Below are 26,736 nucleotides of genomic sequence, written 5' to 3'. Positions count from 1 at the left end.
TGCTCAGGACTGGGGCTCTGCTCCCAGCACCCACATCAGAGGCTCACAACCCCTTGTAACAGTAGTTCCAGAGGATCCAATGTCTCTGGCCTCTACAAGAGCTAGGCATACATATGGTGCATATACATACACACACATCCTCACACATATACTTTAAATGATAAATAAATCAACCTTTAAGAAAAATATTGAGAAGTAGATAGCATAATAGTATGTTTAAGGATGCCCATTCTGTGGACTGGAGAGAAGGGTCAGTGATTAACAGCACCGGCTGTTCTTCTAAAGGACCTGGGTTCAATTCCCAGTTGTACATGGCAGCTCACTGTCTGTAATTCCAGTTGCAGGGGATCTGACCCCCTCACACAGCCATGCATGCAGGCAGAATACCAAGGCACATAAAATAAAAATAAATAATAAATTATTTGAAAGAATGTCCATTCTAAACCTGCTGTGGAAAGGCGATGGAATGGGAGTGTACAGACAACTGAGCATTCCAGGGGCGAGAAGGAAAAAACTGCCTGACAGATGTCAGAGGCAGAAATGGGAGGAATAGTTTTGTGGCTTGCACAGCTGTGTAGATGGCTGATTTAGAGATAAAGGATGGGGAACAGTTTGAAAAGGAGACTGAGAAAAATGATGTTGTAATGTAGAAAAGAGTCTCCATAAAGGATAGAACCTGCAGATCACCTGTAAATAAGCGGGTTAAAAGACTCAAGAAGAGGCTAGAGAGATGGTCCAGCGGTTAAGAGCCCTGACTGTTCTTCCGGAGGTCCTGAGTTCAATTCCCAGCAACCACATGGTGGCTCACAACCATCTGTAATGGGATCTGATGCCCTCTTCTTGTTTGTCTTAAGAAAGCAACAGCATACTCATGTACAAAAAAATAAATAATCTAAAAGAGAGAGAGGAAGAGAGCCAGAGAGAGAGACAGAGAGACAGAGAGTGTGAGAGAGAAACAGAGAGAGAGAGAGAGACAGAGAGACAGAGATAGACAGAGAAGACTCAAAAAGCTGGAAGCAGACACCTGGCACCTTACTCCCTGATAGCCTCAGACAACACTCCTAGCCCATCACAAGTATTCAAAGCTATTTTGACAGACATTCTAAGAGCTTAAGCTGTGTCACACTGGGAAGTCACTCAACTTCTCCAGACCTGTTTCTCCATCTACAAGCCATGGATAATGACACGTGCCCAACTTATGTCATGAAGACTGAGAGTCAAGTAATTTAATGCACAGAAAAGCTACCTACATATAGACTATAGATTCCTATGTATACATGATTTGTTTGTGATTTGGAAAATGGTGATTTAAGTCTATCTCTTGGCCTTTGGAACTGGAAATTGGTCTGAACATAATGTTCATGGTCTAGTGCTGCCGTTTCTTGAGAGTTGTCTGGAAACTGTTGGTCAGTATCCTGACCATGCCTCAGAACATGGCTGTTACCTGAGAAACCACATATTACACTCCTCAGATAAATTTCTTTGCCTTTCATTCCTTCACTACCCTCCCTTTCCCAGCTATCCAGCACTAATGTCCTGATCTCTGCCAAGCTAGTGTAAGGTAGCCCTTCTGCAGCTCCCTTGGCCAGACAGAAGGATGAGCAGGTGTGCCTTTGACCACCAGAGCAGAAGATGACATGTGATTCCTTGCTTCCCTCCTCCTTGCTCACCTCACCTCTTGGCTTGCCTGACCCATTTCCAGGGCTCTGAGTCAGCATCCAACGGTAAACGATGAGCTGCCCAATCGTATCATTTCTGGCTTGGTGAAGGTGAAAGGGAATGTGAAGCAGTTCACAGAGACAGCCGCCATATTTGAGGATGGCTCCAGGGAAGATGACATTGATGTGGTCATCTTTGCCACAGGCTACAGCTTTGCCTTTCCTTTCCTTGAGGACTCTGTCAAAGTCGTCAAAAACAAGGTGTCCTTGTACAAAAAGGTCTTTCCACCTAATCTGGAAAAACCAACTCTTGCGATTATTGGTTTAATTCAGCCTTTGGGAGCCATTATGCCTATTTCAGAGCTCCAAGGCCGCTGGGCCACTCAAGTGTTCAAAGGTAAGTGATGATACCCATGGACAGCTTGGTGAAATGCATTAGCTATTACTATAGAATTGCTTTTAAATACCTACAGGGCAGGTATGATTTTTAACAGTGCCAGGCACAAAGCTAGTGCCAGAAAACTTGTTTTCAATGAATCCAAAGTAGTAATGTATCTGGAGATACACATCAGAAATTTTTGTTCATTAGGCATGCTTTAATCCTATTCCTTAAGATGCTCAGTTCAGAGGTGGGGTTGGCTTAAGATCATTGAGAAAAATGTTCTCCAGGTGACTCCAATGTGCACTGAAGGCTGGAATCTACTCATCTAGCCTGTAATCAGCTGGTGTATATGTGCAACACTGAGTGATTCTTTCATTACAGGTAAAGTCAAATATAGACTAGGATGACTTAATTTCAGCCATGGACAGCAGTTCTTAGCTTGTGGGTCAACCCCTTTGGGGGTCACATGACTCTTCCATAATAGTCCCAAATCAGATATTTACATTATGATTTATTATAGTAGTAAAATTACAGTTATAAAGTATCAACAAAAATAACTTTATAGTTGTGGGTCAGCACAACATGAGGAACTGTATCAAAGGGTCACAGCATTAGAAAGGCTGAGAACCTCTGAACTAAGAGATGCTTAGAGAACCCTCCAGAATGTGGAGTATTTGATTTCTCAAATCCTCACTCCCCACCCCCTTAAGCTCCTCTTCCAGCTTGAGCTCTGTGTCAAGAGGCTTCAGAGTTTAGGAGAATAGATTTGGTGTGAGTCAGCAGGGTGCTAAGCCTTTCTGAAGACCTCCTGAAACTCAGCATCATTATGGAATCCTAATGCCTGAAGATAATATAATTGTTCTTTTCTATTCCAATTAAAACCCATACCTGAAGATAAATTCTGAGAGGAAAAAAAAAGCAAGAACATAATTAACAGGGGAAGAGATACAATTGCCTGAGCAGGACTGGAGAGATGGTCCAAAAGTTAAGAGCATTTGTTGCTCTTGCAGATAACTCCAGTTCATTTTCCAGCACCCACATGGTGGCTCACAAACATCTATAACTCTAGTTTCAGGAGATCTGATGCCCAACCTGCAGGGACACCAGGCACACACATGATGGATGCACAGACAGACAGACAGACAGAGAACAATCAGACACATAAAATAATAGGACATAAAGGATTTGAAAGCACACCATCTGAATGCATGTGAAGTAGCTAGAGACATTTATGCTACAGAAGTTAAAACCTGAGGAAGGGTGAAACTTTCGCTTTTAAATATTCAAATGGATGGCACATAGAAGTAGGTTTACTCAGTATTGTTTTGAAGGGTCAAACCAGAACTATGGGGTGAAATTCTGATGGATGCATACTATCAGTTTGAGAAGAAGAACCTGTCAGCCAGTACCATTTCAGGATAAACAGATGGCTTCTGAAATTGTGAGGAGTGCAAGGAAACCAGAAAGGAGCCTCTGGCTGGCTGGCTTAATTGGCTGGGAGGATGATGTAATGCAGTACAGAAGACAGAGAAAACACTGAGGTTCTTTCTATGGTTACAATATTAGAACTTGTTGCTATTGCTGTTTAATTTAAAATTAGTCAAGAGTTTTTGTTGGAATTACAGCTTTCTCTCCCTACTGAAAACTTCTCATGGCCAATGGTTGATTAGATTTTCCAACTTCTATCATTCTCAATTTCTCCCAGTTCTATCCAGTGGGGCCTATGCTATTTGAGAACACTGGACAAGCAAAATTTAAATATGATTTTTTAAATTATGTTTAAACATGGGAATGCTTAGATAAAAATAGAGGTAATGAATCAAGAAAGAACTACATCAGGTAATTCTACACATCTTTGTCTGTCTCAGCTATAGAATTTTAAAAAATGAGCTGGCTGTCTCTCAGCCAAGAAATAGGCCTCTGCTTTTGTAATGTGTGCCATTATTATTAAACATAAAGCATTTGGTTAAATCAGGAGAAGTGACTCAGAAGTCAACTCTTCACATGAGTTTCTTGAACACTCTAGAACCTGTGGTTGAAGCAGGAAGCATTACAGTGTCTCTTCAATATCTGAACTGTGAGGGACAATTCCCATGGACCAAATGAGAGGACACATGGGAAACACAGAAGGGTCTTCCTGGATACTGAGTTTCTGGATCACATCTTTAGGGAGACTATCAAGAGAGCGTTGGTTGTGCTCAGAAAAGGGAAACCCCCCCAGATGGCAGATGTTGTGAAGCCTGGTATACAGGGATTTAAGATTGACCTAATCATGACATGACATAAAAGGGTTGTTTCTTGCTTTAAGGCCTGCCAAGTGTTGAATCTCAACCCTTACCTCAGAAGCAGAGTTAGGCCCAGTATTTGAAGTTGCACAGAAGTAGGTTTGAGGGCTACCACAAAGAATATTCCAGCAAAAATAAAGCAGACAAACAATTGTGCCATGTTTTGGGAATAGATAAGGTCTCCATGACCACACATGTCTATGGAGAAGTGAGATAACTGCTTGCACCAGTCTTACAGAGGAGAATATTGCATTAGGGAAGCTCTATTTCAATCTCCAATGAAATGTTTCAGAGTTTTATGGAGTGTGCCTAGTGCCTACTTTTCTGTGAAGAAGACTGGTTGGTCAGGAGTTACTTTTAGTTTAAATACTATTTTGACTTTATCTAACTGGTACCATATATAAAATGTATACAGCATTCTGCCTGCAGGCCAGAAGAGGACATAGGATCCCATCACAGATGGGTTTGACCCACCATGTGGATGCTGGGAATAGAACTCAGGACCTCAGGAAGAACAGTCAGTGCTCTTAACCTCTGAGCCATCTCTCCGGCCCCTTAAGGCATCTTCTTAGTGCTCAAAAGAAATTTGGATTTGGGAGCATTTCCAGTTTCTCCTTTCCAGACTTAGGGTTCTCAACATTTACCATCACATTTTGACAGTGACAGTCCCAAATGCATTTTATAATCTCTCCAGAGGCCCTGTAGCTCTTTGAATTCTCCACAGTGTGGTGACTGCCTTTTGAATTGCTGCACATTCTGAAGTAATTAAAGCTTCTATTGTAATCTTTTTCTCTTTAGGGCTTAAGAAATTGCCCTCACAAAGTGAAATGATGGCAGATATAAATAAGGCTCAAGAGAAAATGGCAAAAAGGTAAGAACCGCTCCCAGGAAGACTTGTGGACAATTTATGTGTTTCTCAGTAAGGAGCATATTGTGCTATACTTACTTTCCGTGTGGGGGCTTAAGGATTTCTATTACACAGTGAAGCAGAGGGAATGGTGGCGCCTGTGGTTTGTATGTGCACGGAGAAGGAGAGAGACTCTAATGGCGCATGTTTAAAGACTGTGTTTAGGACCCAAAAGAAGTTGGGGAGGAATAAACTATACCTGGAACATTGGGTGTATTGTTTGGTGAGGATCACTTAATGCTTGCTGTACTGTCAGCTCAAAGAGGAGATTACAGTAGAAAAACCCTTCCCTGTCTTGAGGGACAAACAGTAAGACTTTCTGTGACAGCTCTCTTCTCAGGGGCTCTATTTCCCACCTGTAGGCACTACCTAGATTTGCCATGCCTGTACTCTGTGTCCATCCCTTCCTTACTCCATCACTGAGCTGGTGCCTCACTCACAATACTTACTTTGTTCTCCCATTTCCTTATCCTCCAGCCAGAGCACTCTCATCTACCTTCTCTCTACATTTCCATTTTCCCTCCAACCCAGAACATTCACCTGAAGGCTTATCCATGTCTGACCTCTTGGGCCGAGCGTTTATGCATTAGAGTCTAGTGCATCTTAAGGTCCTTAAGGAAGGTAACACACGTCCTGCCTCTTTCACAGTTGTCAGCATGATATCGAACCCTCAAATACCAACTCACAAAGCACCGATTGACTGATTAGTTGCCATGGCTTTTGCATGAATTTCTGACAGCCTGGGACTTCTGTCTTCTTTGCTTTAGGTATGTGGACAGCCAGCGTCATACCATCCAGGGAGACTATATAGACACCATGGAAGAACTTGCAAATTTGGTGGGTGTCAGGCCTAATCTCCTGCTTCTGGCCTTCACTGACCCCAAGCTGGCATTACAGTTACTTCTGGGACCCTGTACTCCAGTCCATTATCGCCTGCAGGGCCCTGGAAAGTGGGCTGGAGCCCGAAAAACTATTCTCACCACAGAAGATCGTATACGAAAGCCTCTGATGACAAGTGTGGTGAAAAGGAACAGTTCTGGGCCATCGCTGGTGATAGTGCGTGTCCTCATGCTAGCTGTCACTTTATTTGCTGTCATCCTGGCTTATTTTTAGATGTGGCATTGCAATGCTCCAGGTTCCACTGGAAAGCCCCACCTAGTGCCACCTTCAGAACCTCACAAGACTGAATACTCAGCTTTAGACTGCACGGGAATCAATCACAATCTATGTCTCCTCCCACCCCCTTTCTCCCTCCCTCAATCACTAATCTTTCTTGTTTTTCCTTCTGTGATATCAGGTTTTCATTAATCAATTTATCTCCTTCTTGATAATTTATTTCCGTCTTGAGCCTGTCATCTCTCCTTCTGTTAATTCCCAGACCGTGAGCTCAGATCCCCTTGGTCATCTTTGTAGGTCATGAGCAGAGTTCTCTTAATGCTTGACTGTGTTGTGTTTCTAGTATTGCACAGCTAGACCTCATTGGATGGTAATCCATCTTGAGTATTATCAAGTGCATACTGGCTAGGACTTGACCTTGTAAGCAGAGCCCACATGTCTATTTCAGGAATTCCCACAGAGGGCAATCCAGAAAGAACCATTTAGTGCTGAGGGCTGGAAGTCCAAGATCAAGGGTGCAGACGATGAGGAACTCCTGGCTTCAAGATTAATACAGTGAGGGTATGACATTGGAAAAACAGAAAATACATTGTTAGCTAAGTTCCGACATGGGGTTCATGCTGAATAAGTGCTCGTTGATGTTTATGAAATAAGGTGGCATCTCTAAGTCAATCTAATAAATGGCTGACTCCACAGAACTCCTAATGTGACCCATTATCAATTTTAATAACATTAATTGTATAAATTAACTATTAAGTTTAGTAACTGAATCCACCCATCTTCAGGTGGTTGCTGAGGATTTGATCTCAGGACCACTTGCCTTCACACCAAGTGCTCTCACTGACCAAGCCATCTCCCTACCTCTTGCTTCTATTTTCTTAAAAAAGAAACTACCAGACTGAACATAGTGGCACATGCCTGTCATTCCAGACCTGGCAAGGGGTCACCACAAGTTCAAGACCAGCTTAGTCTATATAGTGAGTTCCAGGCCAACCAGGTTTGCATATAGCAAGAACTTGGCTCAAGCCACAACAAAAACTACAAAATGAGAAAAGAAATTGCTCTTCTAAGTTAAAAGTCTTTTAAATGATTTGCCATCTTCCAATAGGTTGGTTAAAGAATTTGAGGCTTTTAGTTAGTTGTCCCAGCCAGATCTTGCAGGGCTAGTATTAGGATCCAGCTGTGGAAGTAAGTGCCAGCGGTTGAGCTGGGTTCAGCAAATGTGATTATCCCTGCCCAGCTCCTTCCTTCCTTCAGAGTCTACATGATAAGAATCAACGAGCTCTTCCACGTCTTAAGTTAGAACTAATATTAACTAATAGTAATATTAACTACAAGCATTCTGCCTAGACCTGTGTGCTACAGTATAGTTCAGAAAGGCAGAGCGGATCTGAACTGCAGGATTTAAGAAGCATTAGCTGTCAGAAGTGCTTGAGCTCCCTGAGGATAGGTACTGGATGTGCCAGGCAGTGTATCTTCAGAAAAACACTGCTGTGTAGTGTGTCTGTAAATGGACTGCTGCCAGTCATTAAAGTGGGGGATAGTTTGACCCACTGCAGGAATAGCATTGGAATATCACAAACGCTTGCGAGCAGATATGTGAGACTTCAAACTCGTCCCTAATTACATACGGATTTGGACAGCTGCCTAATATTTCACCCAGCATACTCTCTGAAAACTTGAGCACTGAGCCCTGGTCTGGTTTCTGGAACCCTTTTCCTTCCCCTAATCCTTTAGAAACTGAATGTTAGTCATTATTAAAAATGGGTCTGGGATTTTTCTTTTTAATCTGAAGATTGCTTTTGTTCAAAAATAAACTGAAGCCCTGAATCTTAACTTTTCTTCTTTTACAATGTCAAGTTGCTCTTATTTAGCTTGTAGAGATTCTGAAGCACTGCACCACCAGGAACGTAGTCTCTACTTATGGACACTAATACCAGAGGCTTCTTTCTAAGCCTGTACTTTTAAATCGATTCTACTTTCTGGTTCCACTTAGAATATGTAAAACTACAAAAATGTCATTGATTTCTAAACCAAGCTGAAGGTAAGACTAGAATAGGACCTTGAACTTAAAACAACTGAAGATACAAAGCGTAGTTACTGATGAGCATGTACTGGTTCATCAATTTACACATTTTGCTCTTCTGGCCATATTAAATGATTATATCACTTACCCAACTATGATAAATCTGATGAACCAAAAGATGTATTCTTCCAACACCACAGAATAAAGAAATGAACCAAACAGACTGAATAGCCCATGTCAAAGGGGTATAGAAATCAACTTCAAAGTGGTCCCAGCGGCCAAATTGGGAAAAAAAGATTGAGCAATAAATAACCTTCTATTGGATTATAACCTGAAACACAAAGCTACCTGAGTCTATGCTGTTATAAATGATTGGAACCATTACTGGAACGGGATAAGTAAAACTCCCACACAGAATTCCAAATAATTTATGTTCTTGCCCCTCAAGGAAATGACGCACAACCTCTTAGATGTACCACATAGATTAACTCCCTTCTAGTGTGGGAGGGGGTGAGGGATAACTGCAGAGGAGAAATCAGACAGATAGGTTACCTCAGTCAGGTGTCCACGTCAATACAAGCATTAGCAGTCACTGGCAGCTGTATGCATGAGGTGACCTCTGTGGTGTTTCTCCTTCAGATGATAGCCCAGGCTAGACATGAGAAAAGTACCAGGCAACCTTAGGATGATCTACAAATACCTTACTACCTTCTAACTATTGAAGTCATCAGAAGCCAGTCTGAGAAGGCTTCCTAGTATACCAGTCGGACCCTTGAGGAAGAAGGTATCCATGGTAAGAATCCAAGAAGAGAAAAAGAGATACAAAGTAAAAACTGGAGGACTAGTAATAATTGTGTAGTCTGGCTAAAATACGATGTATCAATATTAGTGTTAGATTGATACATGCACCACCATGACATGTTTCCATGAGGAAACTGGGTGTAGAGCTTGCAGAACCTCTGTTGTCTTTACAACTTAAATCTAAAACTGTTGTACAACAATTTTGTTTTGAGTTGTTTTGTTTTTAAGTTCAGAGTTTGACCTGAACTACATGTGAGTACTAAAAATTTCTCAGATGAATGTTGGATAGCCAGAGATGGCTCAGTGGTTAAGCGTAGTACTTTCTGCTCTTGTAGAGAACCAGGGTTTGGTTCCCAGAATCCACGGGGTGCTTCCTGTCTGTAACTCCAGCTCTAGGGTTTCTGACTCCCTCTTCTGGCCGCCATGGGCACTACATGTGTGTGGTGCGCATGCCTGTATGCATGCAACAATACTCTTAACAAATAAAATAAAAAATAATAAACTTTTTTTTAAAAAAAGAATATAGGTTGGGACCATTTGTTTAAATGATTGTTTCTTCAATTGTGCTCAGATTAAGTTGCTCTAATAAACCATAATATAACTTACTACAACAATTTTGTTTCCTGTGATAGATAAGTATAAATTACAATTGGGGGCTTTGGTGGTATAAGGTTAAGACTTCTTAAAATCAGTTAGATAAGTTGCTCTTGGAGGCTGAGCACACAAAACAAAAACAAACAGACAGACAAACAAAACAAAAAACAGACGGCCATGAAGGACAGGTTATACATAAACAAAGTATTTACTATTAGTTTGTCTTGCCTAACAGCAGGATGGACATAAATCCACTCCAGACTTTCATCCTGGAACTCCCCAAGGCACCATGTACTCATTCTCTGCTGTGCTGTTTTTAATAAACTCCCACTTTTCAGCTGAATAATGCTCAAACGTCTCCAGGATTCAGTTCCTCTGTTATCCCTCCAGGAACAGCTTCCTGACCCCGGATGTGACCTCTGTGCTCTCACCTCATATTCAATTCCTCAGTCACCTTTTTTTCCAAGCTTTTTCTTTTGGTTTGGTTTGGGGTTTTTCCAGACGGGTTTTTTTCTGTGTAGCCCTGGCTATCCCAGAACTCACTCTGAAGACCAGGCTGGTCTCAAACTCAGAGATCTGCTTGCCTCTGCCTCTTGGAGTGCTGGTATTAAAGACAGGCACCAACCACCACTCAGCCCTCAATCACATTTGATGGATGTCCATATCACATGACACAAAGACAGATTCCTTTACGTCATCCCTCTCTGAATTAGAAATTAAGACGGATGCCTTGTCATTAATCTTATTCCCAGTGCCCAGTATAGTGCGTGGAGCATAGTGGGGGCCTCAGTAAACTAATGATAATTGAATGAACATACTTGACAAGAGAGATAAAAAAATGAATGAGGTTGCTTAGTAGAGGTGTACGTGGAGTATGAAAACCATTCGAATGTGGATGCGCTATGCACCGCTGTCAAGCCGTTTGAGGTATCATGTTAAAGTGCGGTTCTAATTCTGAACCTAGGGCACGAGGAGGCCTCTGATTCGGCTTTTCTAATAAGCGCGTGTCCCATGGATAGACAAACGGCTTAGGAAGACAAAACGCCCCACTATCAACCCCCACGCGGGCGGTTCCCAGCCCTAATCCCAACCCCGACCTCGACCTCACCCTCGGCCCCGCCCCCAAGCCGGAGCTGCGCATGCACCCACCACAGAGTTGGCAGTGGTGCTGGTGCCTAGAGAGGCAGGCGACCCAGGCTGGTGAGAGGGCGGGGCTGGAGCTGGAGCGAAGGGGCGGAACAAGAGATTCGGTGGGCGGGGCCAGAGGCAGAGGCGGTACTGCGTCGCGGGCCTTGTAGCCATTTTAGGAGGAAACCCAGTTCGCTGGCTTGGGGCGCGGTTTCAATTTCAATAACTTTATTGGTCTCCTTGAACGCCGAACAGCCGGCGTGCGTGTAGCCACGCGAGCACGGAGCTTATCTCCAGAGGTGAGCAGCGTGGGGGTTTGCGGGACCTGGGCTGTGGGGCAGCGAGGGCTCCCGGAGCGGGTTCTCCGAGTTGAGGCATCGGCGAAGCCGGTAAGGGAGGGGACCCCGGGCGCGGTCTCCTGCGGCGGGGATTCCCTTCCCGGGCGCAGGGGCGGGGCCGGGGCGCCCCTGACGCGGCCGCGGGGGTGTTCCCCGCCTGGTGTCTTTCCCCGCGGCAGGTTGCCCCCGACTGGAGCTGCAGCCATGGGAAACACCACCAGCGAGCGGGTGTCTGGGGAGCGCCACGGTGCCAAGGCTGCTCGAGCTGAGGGCGGCGGCCATGGCCCGGGAAAGGAGCACAAGATCATGGTGGGGAGCACCGACGACCCCAGCGTCTTCAGCCTGCCCGACTCCAAGGTGAGGTAGCGGGGCTGCCGGCTGCTCCGCCCTTCTTGATTCTTCCTCCTCATTCTCAAGGGTTATGGACTTTTTAATTAGAAGGCTATTCCGCGGACAGAGATGTTGGGTGCTAATTCCTCCTAGATACTACCTCAAATTAGGATAGAGGCGCGGAGTTGTTTTCCTGCTGCTCTGAGTAATCTGTGGGCCAACCTTTTAGGACGAGTACTAAAGACCCATCCCCTGGCCGCCCCATCCTTGGTTCTACGTGCAGGTTGCCCTCTTGTAGAGCTTGCAGGATGTATAGTTTGTGAGCGCGGGTGGAAACTTCGGAGGGTGCGTTGTCTGAGCTATTGATTCGGGCTCAGTTTCTCACATTGGCCTCAAGATAGCTAGATGATTTCTTCTTCCTGAAAATGTCTCTGGGTAGATCTCGGTCTGGCTCTCAAGTGCTCTGCACCTCCTCTTCGATCCTCGTCCACTTTTGTGTGGCCCTGAGAGCAGCCATCACTTGATTACTTGAATACTTTCCCCTAGTCTTGGGGATCACTACAGGGCCATCATTTGGTTAATGGCTCAGATTTTTTTTTTTTTTTAAACGTAGCGTTTTAAAACGTAGCTGTGCGTTTTGCACACCTGGCTTCGCTTCATAGGAGAGCAAGTATTTCCCTTCACTCCTCAGAAGTACTTCAAAATGTTGCTCGAGGCACAAAACTACACTCTACTGCCCTGAAGACTTTGCTTTCAATTCCATAGACTTTGAGCCAGAGGCCACTTTTAGTCACTCAAAAGAAGAGCCAGATGGAGCTGACAGCAGTGTGATTGCTACCCTAATGTTCCTAATCACTTTTAGAAATGTCAGCATTAAATACATTTAATTTCTCCTGGTAGGCGTTCTTGAGTGAAAAAAAAAAAAAACCCTGCACTTGGAGGTGGAGTAGTGGAATGTGTCTGACATTTATCACTTCCCAGTAAACTGAGGCTTAGGATAGTAAATAGTTTTATTTACCACTTTGACAGCACATGAAATTTGGATTATACACCCTATTTTCTTGGATCCTGATTGAGCACACCGTTAGAAAAGTGAGAGTCATTGAACTGGCCATTTCTTGGGGTTCTCTTTTCCTGTTTCCTCTCCTCTAGGATTCTTCATCATTTGGGCCCTGTACTTAGCCTAGATTTTCTTCTCCAAAGCTTATCCAGGGTGGCAGACAGGCCTTGTATTTTTGCTCAGTCCTACATTGATGACTCAGGATTTGGGTACAGTCAAACTGTGACTGCAGTAATTGGTGTCCTGAATAAGAGCCAGGCTGCTCTGTGTGAATCTAGGCCTGTTCTGGATCATTCTTTCCCTCACATCTTGCCGTTTGTGAAATGAAAAAAGTAGTTCAAACTATTACCCATGTCTTATCCAGATTGAAAACTTTATAGCACATGTATCCCCACCCCCCATGAATTTCCTTAAACATTTGCAGGCTGTAATTTAAATTGCTGGTTTGCTGCTGTTCCTGATGGTTTCACTGATGGTTTAACTTGTAAACATTTTTTCTGCTAGTCAGCTGCAGTCGCTCCTTACCACAGAAATGTCATGTCATAAGTGGAAGGGCTTTGCTCCAAAGCCAGGCATATTAATAGTTTGGAGCTTTCAAATCGTAAACTGAAAATCCTGAAGTCATAAAAGTAATTGATAGGAACAGTGGGGTTGGGGGCATCTTTGCTTCAGAGGTCAGGCTTATTAAAGTGGTTTTCAGTCCTATTTGTACGACAGGATCCCCCAAGAATGCTTTAAAAACCTTACAGGAAATCTGACACACTTATAAAATGAACAGTGTGATGAGCTGTGTATATGTCACCCGGTTTAAACGGCACTGAAAGGTCATGAAAGACTGTTCCTCTGTGATCCAAGCCACTCCCCTACCAACCACTCTGAAACAGACTTCCAAAAGGTCAACAAATGGTGCTTCTAACATTTAGTTCGTACCTCAAAAGGTGACTGCTTAAAGTTGACACAATAGTGGCTCGTACCTGTGATTTCAGCTGCTTCAGGGGCAGAAGCAGGAGGATCCCTGCCAGCCTGGACTAGAGTGAGAATTTGACCCCCAGAGAAAAATACGAGATACTTTTCCTTGTTTATTGTAATGTGATAAGAATGTTGTTACCTGAAGGCTTTTAAAAAATATATTCCCAAAGTCCTTTGGGGGAATTGGACTCTGAGGGTTGTTTTTAGGCATATGTAAACATTGCCAATGCAACTGTCAGCCAGCTTTGATCTTATGGAGGCCACAGTTTTGTCTAATCCAGTCCCCTGAGTAATGTAAAAGTCCTTCCTTTTCCTTGTCCATTTGCTTTGGATGTATGTGTACTGTAGTCTTAAGGATTATTGAGACACAGACTGGAAGGTAATTTTTTTTTTCATTTTGGAAAAAGCAGGGGAAAGCCCAGGAGAATAAGCTAGACTTTAGTTACTCATTGTTTCATTTGTAAGGTCTGACTTGGTACCGTGCAGTCTTACTTACCAGTCACTGCAGCCATCCCAAAGGAGGGATTAGCAAACTTTTTCTGTAAAAGGCCAAATAATACCAAGTTTAGAGTCTGTGGGTCATGCAGTCTGTCATCATTTCCCAAGTCTACACGGTAGCAGTGAGCTGTAGATGACAGGTAAACATGTGGGTGGCTGTTTCTAAACAAAAGCTTTGTAAAAGCAGTCTGGCTCATGGCTACAGTTGGCCCACACCTGACCTGAAGGATAGCCTTGGAAAAAAACTAAGGGATTTGTTTTTCTCAGAATCCTATAAACCCCATTTAGTAATGGATCTGCTTTTGCTCAAGGAAGCTGCTTTTGATGCTGTGCTCCTAGAGCTCCTGAATATCATGTATCCTCCTGAGGTGATTTCATGACCTGGCCTGGGTAAGCCAGTCAGGTTTCATAACCATTTCAGCTGTACTGGGTCAGGGATGCGGTTTCCCAATGTGTGTCGACTGAGGGAACGATGGTGCTGGAGATGAAACTCAGGGCCTTGTGCCTGGTAGGAAAGCGCTCTGCACTGAACTGCGTCTCCAGCCCTTAAAATTTTAATGCCCTGTTTAATAACCAAGTAGCTAAAACAGTGTTGTTAATTACTAAAGAATTTTGATATCTTTAACTTTAATTGTAATTGCCAGAGACAGTTTGCCTCTGAAAAACATATAGCTGGCTTAATTTTCTTTTAGAGAACCATACTTGGTTTTCTACAGTTTCCTATGAGGTGTTCAGAAGCATATCCTAATTGCTGCATACAAGCTAAACTGGTACTATGGAAGGAAAGGTTTGGAGGTGCTTGTTTGTTTGAAAGGTGATCCAAAGGTTCTCCAGGGAGAATGCTGTGTGCCACAGTTCTTTTCTATAGTTTGTTCATACCCTGATTCAGTTGTTGAATTTGGGGTGTCTGACTTTAGTTGAAGCCTAATATAATGCCCCTTAAAAATCTTTGGGACCGCTTAAAAACCCTTGGGTCATAATTTATTCTAGGGATGACCTACTCCTTCTTACAGCTCCCCGGGGACAAAGAGTTTGTACCCTGGCAGCAGGATTTGGATGATTCTGTGAAGCCCACCCAGCAGGCCCGGCCCACGGTTATCCGCTGGTCTGAAGGAGGCAAGGAGGTCTTCATCTCTGGGTCCTTCAATAATTGGAGCACCAAGATCCCTCTGATTAAGAGGTGAGGACAGACATCTCTGTGGAGTCTGCAGCATGCAGGACTAGACACCTGCTTGCCTTTCTTAGGGAAGAGAGTGGGCCTCAGGGAAGTTTCTGACAACATGGTGTGTGCACGCTTCAGGACTGTGCTTCTCAAGCCATTTCTTGTCTTCAAGAAATCTAGAAATAACTAATCCTGTATTAAAGCAAAATACATTGTGACATTGTAGGTATAAGGCCAGTTTATTGCTGGCAAAGCAGTAGGAAATGATTTAAGTGATTGTCAGAGTGTAATAGGTCATTTTCCAGAAAAGGCTCACCAAACTATGGGAAGAGTACCCTGAAATATTTCCCAACCCAAATCTATCTTTTATGTTATGCATACTTGTAAAAACTCTGCTTTGTATGTAACGTGTGTTTGTATGTACATGTACACCCGTATGTGTGTGTGAAGGCCACAACAAGACCCAAGTATCTTTCTCCATGGCCTTCAGCCTGTTGCCTTGAGACAATCTCACTGAACCACAGTTTCTCCATTTCAGCTAGCTTTACTGGTCAAAAGTCTCTTGGGGTCTGCTTGTCTCTCTCCTCCCCAGTGCTGGAGTTACACGCGTGTGGAGCCATGCCCAGCTTTTTCCATGGGTTCTGGGGATTCACACTCAGGTCCTGAAGCTCACAACAAGCACTCTTACTGGCTGAGCCCATCTCCCTAGCTCTAAGAAATCTAAACATTTTGTCAATCACCCCCCTAACACACACACACACACACACACACACAAGTGATCAAAAACAACGTTAGTGGGAGAGGTTGCCAAGCACCTGTGTTGACTGATACAGAAGAGAATGGATTTGTACTGAGCGGGGTGAGGTGAGCACAAGAGCTGTCGCTTAGGAATGTACGAGGTCATCGCGGTGGCCCCATCATCTCCTCTTACTTTTTTACACTCTGTCTTCTTGAAGGAACTTGACTGGGCTTCTGTTTTCTTCTCTAGTCATAATGACTTTGTGGCCATCCTGGATCTTCCGGAGGGAGAGCACCAGTACAAGTTCTTTGTGGATGGACAGTGGGTTCATGATCCATCAGAGGTAAGGCCTGGATTTGCAGCAGAGCCTCAGTGGCCTCCTTATGACTTACTGGCCTCCAGTTCAGTGGGCAACAGGCTCCCTACTAGAGACTTGTCGTAAAAGTAGGGGGCAGTTGGGTGACAATGTGAATTTAAAAGAGAATCCAATTTCCTTTCATTTTATTTACTTATTTACTTGTTTGTTTGTTTGTATTTCTTCACTGTTTCAGCCTGTGGTTACCAGTCAGCTTGGCACAATTAATAATTTGATCCATGTCAAGAAATCTGATTTTGAAGTATTCGATGCTTTAAAGTTAGACTCTATGGAGAGCTCTGAGACACCATGTCGAGGTAATGTTGTCCTATTGCTTCCTCTTGCTGTGTCTTTCTTACAATGCATATTCCTTCCCCAAACTGGTTTCTTGCTTTATTTTGCATTTTCATGTTTTCTCTAAAATCTCATAAGCTCACACATGTGTGTGTGCACGTGCTTGCACACAAATCCTGTGGTATAATGTTTGCCTTTCTTACTCTGATATACTGTTCTCCATTTTACCTTTATGTAACCCACCAGTAGTCTGCAGTCTCAAATGCTGTTTCCAGTAAGATTTCCCACTATCCATGAGCTTCTGGTGCTATAATCTGTAGAGGCTGGGTACATCTAGTTTGTCCTAGTAACCTGAGTCAGCTATTTTGGGAGTTCACCCTGGAAGTTAGGATTTTATGAGAGCCTACAACCATAATTGTCACTGAGGGCATGTGAGGGAAAAAAAAAACCAAAACAATAGTTGTTCTACGTAGAATTGAATCTACAGGGAAAGTCCTGTGTGTTTTCATTTTGTGTATACTACTTTCCCCAGGGCCTTTCTCAGTGCTTGCTCACTCTGGTAGCAGAGGCACGTTGTACAAACTCTCCATAGTCACTGTCCTGTTACTGGATGATGGGAGAGGTACCTGCCTGGAGAACTTTATCCACTGAGCAGATCTCTTGTGTGCAAAGAGAATGAAACAAGGTCTCTTGTTTGCAATGCCTGCCTCGACTACTAGTCATGTACTGTACACCAGCTCCCAGCAGTAAACATGAGGGCTTAGACCCTCAGTGAACCTCAGTCATAATAACTGAGGCAGGCCCCATAGCAAAGTTTCTAGGACAAGGGACAAATAGTCCATAGCACAGTAACTACCTACTTAGAATTAGTATATAAGCTCAGAACATTAACTCAGCATTCTTACAGGCTGGAGGGCAATGATCTTAAAAGGTTTAAGTTCTGAGACCACTAAATCTGTGATTATATTATGATCTGCAAAGTAACCAGTGAGCATGCGACAGTCAGTCATAAATCTGTAGCTGGAGGACAGCACATTTACGTTCACATGGTTTCCTAACCCAGTGATGTAAGACATAGAGCGTTTATGAGGAATGTACAGATAGTGGGTGTGGCCATTTGTGTGACTTTTCAATGTCCAACTTGTATATTTTAGTATAAAGGACAACTTGTGAAAATTGTCCTGTGCTATTTCCCAGTAGAGTTTTGTGGATAAAGTGATCAGAACAACTGAACATGCTTTGAAAAGTTTCCTGTTCTGTTTTTGAGGTTTTGTTTAATAACACAGCATTGTTTTGCCTTACATGTTGAAGCAAATCTGAGTTATTAAAATAAACTATTACTAAAATGTTTTCTCTGGAGCTGTAAAATACAAAAATTTTTAAATAATGAAAACATAATTCATTTAATTTTATAGTTTTTTACCTGAATGCTTTTCATCTTTTAAGTATAATCCAGCAACCACAAAACACATCTTTTTAAGTTGTTCAATTTATCCATTTTTTTTAGTATATTGAGTTTTAGAACCATTGTTTCTTCAGAAGAAGGACTATCTCCATCCCCCTGCCCTTTGTTCTTTATCCATCATAAAGCTTCTGCTATATGGATTTGCCCGACTGTTTGTATAAATGTAAACATGCATTGTGTGGCTTCTTTCACTTTAGTGGGCTTCCAGGGCCCATCCTTGTTGAAACATGTATCGGTCCTTTGCTTCTGTCTGTGACTGAGCAGAAGTCCACAGTCTGACAGTTCCTTTTTGCTTCTCCATCCGTTGTTGACAGGCATTTGGGTTTTGCTTCCTCTTTGGAGCTCCCATAGATATTGCTTATGAACACTCGTGGTCAGGTTTTTGTGTGGCTTATATTTTATCTTAAGTGATACACCCAGTAATGGATTGTAATTACTGGGTTACAAAGTTTGTTTAACTGTTTGAAGACAACCATACTGTTTTTCAAAGTGTCTGCACTATTGCACTATTGGAGTGTCTCTACATTTTTGCCAGTACTTGTCATTTCAGTGGCAGCCATCACAGTGAGTACGAAGTGTGGTACCTTTCTGTGTGGACATGTTCACTTTCTCGACTATAGCTGTGTTCATTCTGTCTACTGTAATCATTATAGACTTAGAGTGTGTAACATTGTTGTCTGTCACTTTGGTAGAAAAAAATGAAATCTAATTTTTTCACACTGAGTCCACATCATTTTAACCACTCTCATTTTTATTTCCTCAAAAGCATTGTAAATTAGGAAGATATTTATCTGTGGATGAGCAAACTGACCGAAAGAAAGGATCTGCCCAAGGTCACGTGGCTGACAAGTGGTGTTGGTTTCCTGGAGCCTAGGTCCTGGCCACTCAGCTCTTCCTCACATCATGTTGCCTTGTTGGGAAGCTTCCTGGTCCATGTTCAGGATAATTCAGACATTTCCTTTCCAACCTGACAGCTCCAGCTCTAGCTGCAGTAGGCCACAAGCCCTTATGCTCCAGGACTTGTGCTGCATTTAATATTAACAACTGTGTGATGATAGCTTCCCCATGCATTCTCACTAACCCTTCAACTTTTCCTTCACGTTTGCATAAATATTTTTCAGACCTGTCCAGCTCACCCCCAGGGCCTTATGGTCAAGAAATGTATGTGTTTCGATCTGAGGAAAGATTCAAATCTCCACCCATCCTGCCCCCTCACCTACTCCAAGTTATTCTTAACAAGGACACTAATATTTCTGTGAGTATCTTGAGCAGGTTGCTAGATCATCTGGGGATCTCTATGACCATCAGTGTCAAAATTAGTAACCTTGGGCTAGAATTATGACACACATGTGTCCTCATTACGATAATAAGCCATATGCACATCAGCAGCACGGTGGAATCCTTTTTCCCAGACTGAACTGTAACTTCTTTAGGCACCAATAGCAGAATTTATAGATGTCTCTCTTTCTAGCTAAATCAAAACCAAACTGCTAGAGTTGATATGTATTATGACTTCTGTTACAACACAAGATAAGGGGCACTCTCACTGGGGGAAATACAGAAATTCACAACTTTATATTAAATTTTTTTTTTTTTTTTGGTTTTTCGAGACAGGGTTTCTCTGTGTAGCCCTGGCTGTCCTGGAACTCCCTCTGTAGACCAGGCTGGCCTCGAACTCAGAAATCCGCCTGCCTCTGCCTCCCAAGTGCTGGGATTAAAGGCATGCGCCACCACTGCCCGGCTATATTAAATATTTTTAACCATGATTTTACTTAGTTGATAGTTCCTAGGAAGATTATTTTTTCCCTTTAACCTAAACCATATATATTTCTAAGCAAGATTTTTGTTTTAATTCTCTTAAAGAAAATTAGTGGCTGTTGGGGCTTAGCATTTCTACCCTACACTGAGGAGTTTTAGATTTTATGATCTGGGAACGTATGACTTGTAGGAGACAAAGTATTCCTATTTAGAGTTCTCAACAGTGCGGAGAGCTGTGGGGAAGAGTCAGCTGTGTGTTTTGTCTGCATTTAATCACATTTGGCGGGGGTGTGTCTTTCTCCTAGTGTGACCCAGCCTTACTTCCCGAGCCCAATCATGTTATGCTGAACCATCTCTATGCACTGTCCATTAAGGTAAGTGGCAGCCCTGGTCTTCCACAGCCTCCCACGTGGAAGGGGAAGGGTCCCTCAAGCTCTTCATGGTAACTTGCTTGCTGCTGCTTTTAAAGCTACACTTAGCACTGACGGTCAAATTATAGAAGAGCTGTCTCTTCCTAACTCATAGGCTGTTGGTTTTAAACCTCAGTCTCTGGTCTGTGTTCGGGCTGAGCTGTCAATAATGGGGCGTTTCTGCTTCTGAGTTCCCTTGGGTGGCTGGACCGTTTGTCTCATCTGTTTTCTTAAGCTTGAGTTCATAGGGACTGGATTCAGTCTGCAGAAAATCAGGCTTAGCTTCCTTCAACAAATGCCTGAATGAGACATAAAACTTTACCTTTTAAAATGGGGAGTCAAGCTCCTTGCCGTGTCCTAGTTGTATGTACCCAGGTGTTCCCATCCTTATATAGTAGGAAGGGAGTCATGTGACTGGAGGGTTCCCTGTCTTCCCACCCCTGCACTAGAGTCCTTAGTTTCTCCATTGCTTTAATGTCTTTGTGTCTTGGCTGTTGACGTAAATGTGTAGTTCTATGACTGTCTAAGCTGAGCCTCATGAGAACTACTTGGAGAAGTTGTGGGGCTTCAGGTTGAGTGCTCTCATCCCCAGAGATTGTGATAAGCGTGTACAGGGTACTCCCAGTAGTTCCCCTATAAGCTGCTGTATTTCTTAGATGTGCAGCTAGAGCAGGGAGATCATTGATAGAGCTGACTTTAATAGTCTGTGACTGTATATAAAATCTTAATTCGCTGAATTTCATCTTTATGGTAATCTTGAGATGTTAAGTATTATTTTTAACCCCTGTTTCATAGATAGACTAAAACTCAGCGAAGTTAGATTGCCAGTGATTATAAGACAGGCCTGAGGTTCTGTCCTCTCGGCCCTTGCCCATGAGCTTTCCTGTGTGTCGTCACACAGGTCTTCTCACAGGTGCCTTTCTGTCACCTGCTCCCCAGTCTACAGCTCTCCTGAGCAGGGTTGCATCTGCCTGGCTTCCCCCTTGAAAAGCCATGTGTCAGCTGTCAGCGCGGCGGTCCGGTCTAACCAGCGTGTGTGCGTGTGTGGGACACGTTCATCAGGGACAGTACAGGATGAAGGAAGACAGCAAGCCGCACTGGTCTCTGCATTGGACTTGTGGGGTTCTTAGAGATCTGATTGTGTTTTGTCTCCTGTGACCACTCTGTAACTTTCAGTTGATATCCCTTGTCATTTGTCTCTTCTGTGGCACATGATGCTCTCAAATACATCTTGACAGTTGGTGCCTTTGCTCCTTTGTATGGCTTACAGTACAGGTGACAGTCCTGTTGGGTCTTCTTGACTTTGGGTTCTTTCAGTTGTTTGGCCATTTGGAATTGACCCAGAAGATTGGATGTCTAAGAAAGTCTTCTTTTCCTCTAAGGGTGGATAGGAAATTCCACAGTTCTTTCTGGGTCAGAGAGGATGTTTGCAGTTCATCCTTGGCATTAAGTGGTGATTGGCCCTGCTTTGGGGCTTACAAATGAATGTTGAGAAGAATCATTTTCGTTTCTTACCACAGTTAACATTTCGTTCTGGGAATGGTTGACAGCGTGTTTGTCTTTGTTGACAAGCTAGGCTTGAGTCCATTAGTGGCGTTTGGAATGAGGAGGAGAATAAAGTAGTAAGTCAGTATTTCTTCACGACCTTGTATATGTCAGGATACTTTGATTTCTCTTGTAAGCCTCAGAGCCATCAGATAATAGCTAATGGCAGCTATTACCCTTTATATGAAAAAGTTAAAGATGGGGATGGAGGGACAGAGAGACCATTGTATAAATTATTCAAGGATACCAACCAACAGGAACTACATTGGAACTGAGTTAGATTTGACAGCAAAACCAGCCTCTTTTATTTCAAGTTGTCTCTTTAAAAGTAAATGTGTTGGTTAGTGTTGTCAACTTAAAAAAATTTTTTTAGGACAACCAAAGCTATGAGTCTGAGCATACTTATGGGGAATTATATTGAATACATCAATTGGCATACGAAGACCCATCTTAAATGTGAGCACACCATTCCCTGGACGGGGTGTCCTGGACTGGATGAAGTGGGGGAAAGCATGCTGACCCAGTGTGCGCCCGTGCGATGTGCTCGGCTGCCTCAGCTCCCTGACGCCTTGGCTGCCCTAGCATGACGGACTGTAATCCAGAATTGTGAGCCAAAGATAGACCTTCTCTCCCTTGCAGTGTTTTTGATGGAGTATTTTGCCACAACAGTGAGTGACTGAAAGAGTGAGAGCCAGCAGCCAGCCAAATAACAATCAGCTGTGTGTGCTTCTCTCCTCTGCAGGACAGTGTGATGGTCCTTAGCGCAACCCATCGCTACAAGAAGAAGTATGTCACCACGCTGCTGTATAAGCCCATCTGAAGAAGACATCACTCCTTGCCTCCAAGGATTCTGGAGAAGCATCTCCCTTGCCTTTGAACTGAGCTGGCCTCCTCTGAGACTGGCAGGCTGATTTGTTTTGAGGCTATGTGTGTGTCAGAGCCTCTGATAGGGTGCTCTGCTTTGCATTTGATTGCAGATGAGAGCTTTATGAGTTCATGGAGTTTATTTTAAGAAACACAAAACCATATATATGCATATGAGAGGAAGGTTACTGGGAGCCGCCTGGCCCAGCTGTACACGTTCTCTCTGCCTGTGGGTAGTCGCCAGGGCCTGACTGGGAAGCTGTGGCTGCAGGAATGGGTATACCGGAAGCTTCTTTTTCTAAAGTGAAAGAATAGCAAACTCTTAGGATCCTTGTTGGGCAGAGGTTCTGGACCACTGGTGTCCAAGGGTCAGCTGTGTGCCAGGCTGCTGCCCTACTTAGTGCTGCCCCACTTCAGGGTGGCTTTCCTTGCATGGATTGATTCTGTATTCCCACACTATGTGACACAATCTGCTGTGTTTTTACATGACACTAGATGCCCCACAAGAACCCTCCTCACTTTACGTACATTTAATAGCATCCCTCAGATCTCATACATGACCCATAATGCAAAACTCACTGGGTGAGAAACCCTTTTGAAAAGTTTGTGGGATTAGACTCACCTTAGAGACTGGAGGTACCAAGGTCTCCTTTTTAGCTCAGCGAAGGCCTAACCCAGTGTGTTACAGTTTATTTTAACATCTAGAAAAAAGAAATGCAGATCTTTGTGTTTCAGTGTGGTCCTGTATTTTGACTGCATGGGCCTGTTTCCGGTTTTTCTTTATCAGAGCAGTCTGTAGATGGACTTGGAATTAGGGAAACCTTCCATATCTTTCATCCCTGAAAGATTCTTTTATGTGCCTATATTTTTTTTTAATTAAAAAAAAAGCATATCCATCTGTTTTAACAGGCTATTAAAGAACCTCAGGCTTTTGACAAATGGTTCTTAAGATTTCCTTCTCTAGTCTAGGCAAGTCTACAGTCTTGGGTTAATATGGCCAGCCATGTGTACCTCGCTACCCAAGCACAGCTCTAGACACAAGTTTATGCAGGCTCGTTGGATGCTCATGCTAGATTTCCCTACCTTTAAAGATGTGTAAGGCAAGGAACTACCCCCGGTATTCATAACCATGCACAGTATTGCTCTTTGCACCAAATATTAACCAAGTATTTTTTTTTTCTTTTGCCTCTTCCTTTTAAATGTGTTTGATGATCGAGTGGGGTCACTGTTAACCACTGACTGAAAAGTATTCCAGCCTACTCAGGATTCAAAGAAAATATTTTTCCAAGTATCTTGACACTTCCATTTTACAGATAAATGCAAGTCAAACATAAGCACTGTTTATGATTGAGAGACTTCTCATCTCCTGAGATGAGCCAGCCACATTGAAAGGGACCTACTGGTCAGTTCAGCTACCTCCTGGCTTTCCCACCTATTGGTGGCACAGCAGTCCTCTGCACACCTTTGAGACCTCTGATCACAAGCGTGACTAGGAAGATGGGGGTGTTTCACAGGGAATACAGATTGGTCAATGCCTTGATAGATGAGTCCCGGGACTACATGCCGCTTCAGCCATCCAAGCTGCCTCCTTCACCTGAGACTTGTGGAGAACCCTTGTGCTCCAGTCAGTTTTCTGAATAGTGTGCCATTTTGAAACTTGGTTCTTAATCAACTCTAAGACTCTTCAGTTACACTGGAAGGTTTTATTTATTTATTTTCTGCTTTTCCTCAGTGCTGATTTAGAAGTTGGCCACCTAGGAGGATTCAAAGTCTTGATTGTTTCACAGTGGGAATGTTTATCTGCACTTCCTGTTAACAGTGTGAACTGGGATCACCTGTGTTTGTGTATTAAGTTTTTACTCCACACAGTTGTAGCACTAGAGGATGGGGAAAGCTGACTTCAGTCTCTCAGGCTGCTGCTTCTCAGTCAGGTGAGGCTGTGGTGGTAGAGGGGTTGGTGCCAATGACCTTCACATCCTCCTCATCTGGACGTGAAGGAGACAGTTAGGAGGGCTGGCTGATGACTTGCCAGCACTGGCCCTGTCCTGGCCCCTGACCCTGGGGAGCTCTGCCCCTGTCACCAGGAAACACATGTGAAGGGACAGAGGAAGGTAAGGCTTTTCTCTTACTTTAAGAGAGAGTTTGTTTTCTACAGTAGAAAGTTGGGCAGAATTCAGAAATAAATCAAGGCAAAACTATTTTTTTTTCTTTCCCTGCCTATGGGAATTTTGCTGGGTCAGTTGGCAGAGTAAGACAGCACTTAAGGAGGGCTAACATGGAAACACTGGTAGTGTAATCAGTGGCTATGAGGGAAGGAAAGCCGTGAGGAGCCAAAGGGTGAGAGCAGGAACCTGAAGGTTCAGGACCCCTTCAAGAGTTCAAGCAGACACAACCTGGATGCTTGGATTTTATTGTACAAACAAGTTAGCCCAGAAACTGTCTTCTTCGTCCTGTTGCCCTATTCTCTACCTTTCTTCTGCATTGTTTGACTTCGCTTATCAGTAAGACAGGTTCACCAGGGTCTCAAGGCAAATGTGACCTAGACAGTGTGAAGGGCTTTTGCGCCATGGTTATTAGCTTCCTGTCAACCTAGACCTGAGTAGGATTTAGCCAATGTAGGCCACACCTCTGAACGGCACAGCTGACTTCTTCAAGAGCCCTGGCCTCCGGGTCTGGAGAACAAAGAATCCTGTTTCTGAGAGGAGCCTTGACCCACCCGTCCCTGTTGGTTCTGAGAGGAGCCTTGACCCACCCGTCCCTGTTGGTTTTGGTTTCTTGTAGATCTAACGGATCTTATGTAAACCTTTTGAGAAGTGTCACTATTGCGTGCATGCTGCTATAGTGATGTGACGTGAAAGTGGGGAACAGGGCTTTTAAATGCTTGACCTCAAAACAATATGCAATAGTCCCTGTATGTGTGTATGTGTATGTGCACATGCACATGTGTGTATGTGATATTCACTCTGTTCTCAGAGATACTTTGTCCTCATATTCTTGTGATTTGGGGCTTAAGAGCAGATAAATATTTTGTTCGTGTGTTATAACTGATCCTCGAAGCCAAGTTGTTGCTGACTACTGTCGGCTGCAGACTCCAGTTACTCATGAATTGGAGACTTGGAAGAAGTAAGGACTTTGGGTCTAGGCATTTGTCTGTCTTTAAGTGACAGTCACAACTGGAGATTGAAGGACTGATTTCTGCAGTGAACATAAGTGTTTGGAGTAAAAAAGCCAATTATTTTTTCCAATTATAGGAAAGAAAAAAAAAAAACCACAAGTCTCTTGTAGGATTCACTGACTCTAGAATTTGAAACTGGATCTGTCTCAGCTTGTGCTGCTTCTTACCAGTCCTTTGAAGTAGCAAGAATCATTCAAAATAAAAATAGTACTTCCAACATTAGGTGAGGTTGATTTGAATTAAGTGTGGTACAGAACTTTTGCAGTAAGTTTGATGTGAAATACTAAATATTAGGGATTTGTAGGTTTCTAATTACATACTCAAGGGTCACCTACAGTAAGTGTTGTAGCAGGTGTTGGCCATGTTGGGTTCCTCTCTGTAGAGCACCTTCCTCAGCTTTTTAGGACAGTCGGACATCAGTGTCAATTTGTCCTAAATTCTGTGCTGGGTGGCACATATGAGACATATTTGAATTAGCAGGTGTTGGTTGTTTACACTGTAGCACTTTGAGTTTATCATAAAGCAGGGGGTGACCTAATTTGAAGGCAGTTAAGTAAGTGTGAGTCTCTTAAATGGTGCTGTTTGTGATTTTTGATGCTCACATGCAGAGCTGCTTCAGTGTTTCACAAACTGGACACAAGTCAAGACTTTAAAGCTTCTCTCCACGTGTGACTCACCACTGGGCTCTGCCTGAAAACTGTATAACGTAACACACAAAAATGTGGGTTTGTTTTTCCATAAAACTGTTTAATAAAAGTGTTATACAGCAATAACATTTGAGTTACTTACTGATTCAATTGTCAGAAGCCGGCCCCTCCGGAATTCCACTTCCCTTCTGCCCCTGCCTGCTCCTCCGGGCTGGAGCAGACACAGAGTC

General features: G+C 43.4%; 2 protein-coding genes across 2 annotated transcripts; both read left to right on the top strand.

Annotated features, from left to right (window-relative positions):
- Nucleotides 1–1,702: 1,702 nt before the first annotated feature.
- On the top strand, nt 1,703–8,184 carry LOC114637046 (dimethylaniline monooxygenase [N-oxide-forming] 5; the record flags this gene model as incomplete). Its single annotated transcript, XM_028785174.1, has 3 exons — nt 1,703–2,055; nt 5,124–5,196; nt 6,000–8,184. Coding segments are annotated over 3 exons (772 nt in total), but the record flags the coding sequence as incomplete, so codon positions are not given.
- Nucleotides 8,185–11,209: 3,025 nt separating this feature from the next.
- Nucleotides 11,210–26,632, top strand: Prkab2 (protein kinase AMP-activated non-catalytic subunit beta 2). The gene is made up of 8 exons (XM_028785197.1): nt 11,210–11,286; nt 11,415–11,592; nt 15,106–15,272; nt 16,243–16,336; nt 16,545–16,665; nt 19,229–19,362; nt 20,171–20,239; nt 22,563–26,632. The coding sequence occupies exons 2-8, from the start codon at nt 11,440–11,442 to the stop codon at nt 22,638–22,640; spliced, it is 816 nt and encodes a 271-aa protein (XP_028641030.1). The 5' UTR covers nt 11,210–11,286; nt 11,415–11,439; the 3' UTR covers nt 22,641–26,632.
- Nucleotides 26,633–26,736: the final 104 nt, after the last annotated feature.

This window comes from Grammomys surdaster, unplaced genomic scaffold (genome assembly GCF_004785775.1).
Source record: "Grammomys surdaster isolate TR1022 unplaced genomic scaffold, NIH_TR_1.0 125156, whole genome shotgun sequence".
In the NCBI taxonomy this organism is placed as follows: Eukaryota; Metazoa; Chordata; class Mammalia; order Rodentia; family Muridae; genus Grammomys; species Grammomys surdaster.
The sequence above is the reverse complement of the archived record's forward strand: the minus strand, read 5'-3'. Positions and strand labels throughout refer to the sequence as shown.

Bases quoted from the DNA above. Each gene is read 5' to 3' on its own strand.
- Prkab2 (XM_028785197.1), top strand. From the start codon at position 11,440: ATGGGAAACACCACCAGCGAGCGGGTGTCTGGGGAGCGCCACGGTGCC. The intron at 16,337-16,544 runs GTAAGGCCTGGA...TCACTGTTTCAG, and splicing joins GGGTTCATGATCCATCAGAG to CCTGTGGTTACCAGTCAGCT. The intron at 16,666-19,228 runs GTAATGTTGTCC...AATATTTTTCAG, and splicing joins CTCTGAGACACCATGTCGAG to ACCTGTCCAGCTCACCCCCA.